The sequence below is a fragment of the Galeopterus variegatus genome, unplaced genomic scaffold (assembly GCF_000696425.1).
Source record: "Galeopterus variegatus unplaced genomic scaffold, G_variegatus-3.0.2 Scaffold1520, whole genome shotgun sequence".
Classification (NCBI taxonomy): Eukaryota; Metazoa; Chordata; class Mammalia; order Dermoptera; family Cynocephalidae; genus Galeopterus; species Galeopterus variegatus.
Window position 1 is genome coordinate 148,232 of NW_007727631.1, and position 891 is coordinate 149,122.

General features: G+C 50.2%; 1 protein-coding gene across 1 annotated transcript in view; it reads left to right on the plus strand.

Annotated features, from left to right (window-relative positions):
• Positions 1-891, plus strand: part of OGG1 (8-oxoguanine DNA glycosylase) — a 12,288-nt gene that overhangs the window by 4,629 nt on the left and 6,768 nt on the right. Inside the window, 2 exon segments of the mRNA XM_008577480.1 lie at positions 373-523; positions 671-720. Of these exon segments, the coding sequence (XP_008575702.1) occupies positions 373-523; positions 671-720 (201 nt within the window).

An 891-nucleotide genomic window follows, 5' to 3' on the forward strand; every position in this document is an offset into this window, starting at 1 on the left:
GCGATCCGTTGCCGGACACGGAAAAAGACAAAAGACAAAAAAAAAAAAAAAAAATCTTGGTTTTGCCTGTTCCCAGCCATTTGACTTTGCTTAAATCACTACTTTCAGAGCCTTAGTTTTCTTGCCTATGAAATGTGTATAGTAATACCTTCTTCCCAGGTTATGATGAGAACCTGGCCCACATAAGGGTTCACCCAGTAATGGCTCTTATCACACCTGTTTTTAAATTAATAGATAGTGTATATTGACTCAGAATATAGAACAATAGTAACCTCAGAGTGGAGGAGGAAGCAGCTGGCTTTGGGGCTAGAAACAAGATGCTGGCCAGATCCTGCCCTTCCTCCCCAAGGGCTCATTCTGTGTCTGTCACAGGTGGCTGACTGCATCTGCCTGATGGCCCTGGACAAGCCCCAGGCTGTGCCCGTGGACATCCATGTGTGGCAGATCGCCCAACGTGACTACAGCTGGCACCCCTCCACATCCCAGGCCAAGGGCCCGAACCCCCAGGCCAACAAGGAACTGGGTGAGGAGAGAGTGGGATGTTGGGGCTGGCAGTGGGCTAACATGTTAGAAACTTCTTACTCTCTTAGTCACCTCTCCCTAAAAGCCTACCTCTGTTAATGGGGAGCAGAATGGGTTAATTAATTTAACCTCATCACTTCTGATTTAGGCAACTTTTTCCGAAGTCTATGGGGACCTTATGCTGGCTGGGCCCAAGCGGTAAATATACCTAGGTTTCCCCTCCTCCTCTAGCCCAGACCCCACAGGACTTCTCCCCAGCCCTACCCAGTGGACTCTTCCAGCAACCCATCCACATGGATTCTTCCACTACCACCACCGTCCCAAGAGACCCTAAAGGACTCTCCACCCACCCCAGCCGTAGCCCCCAGC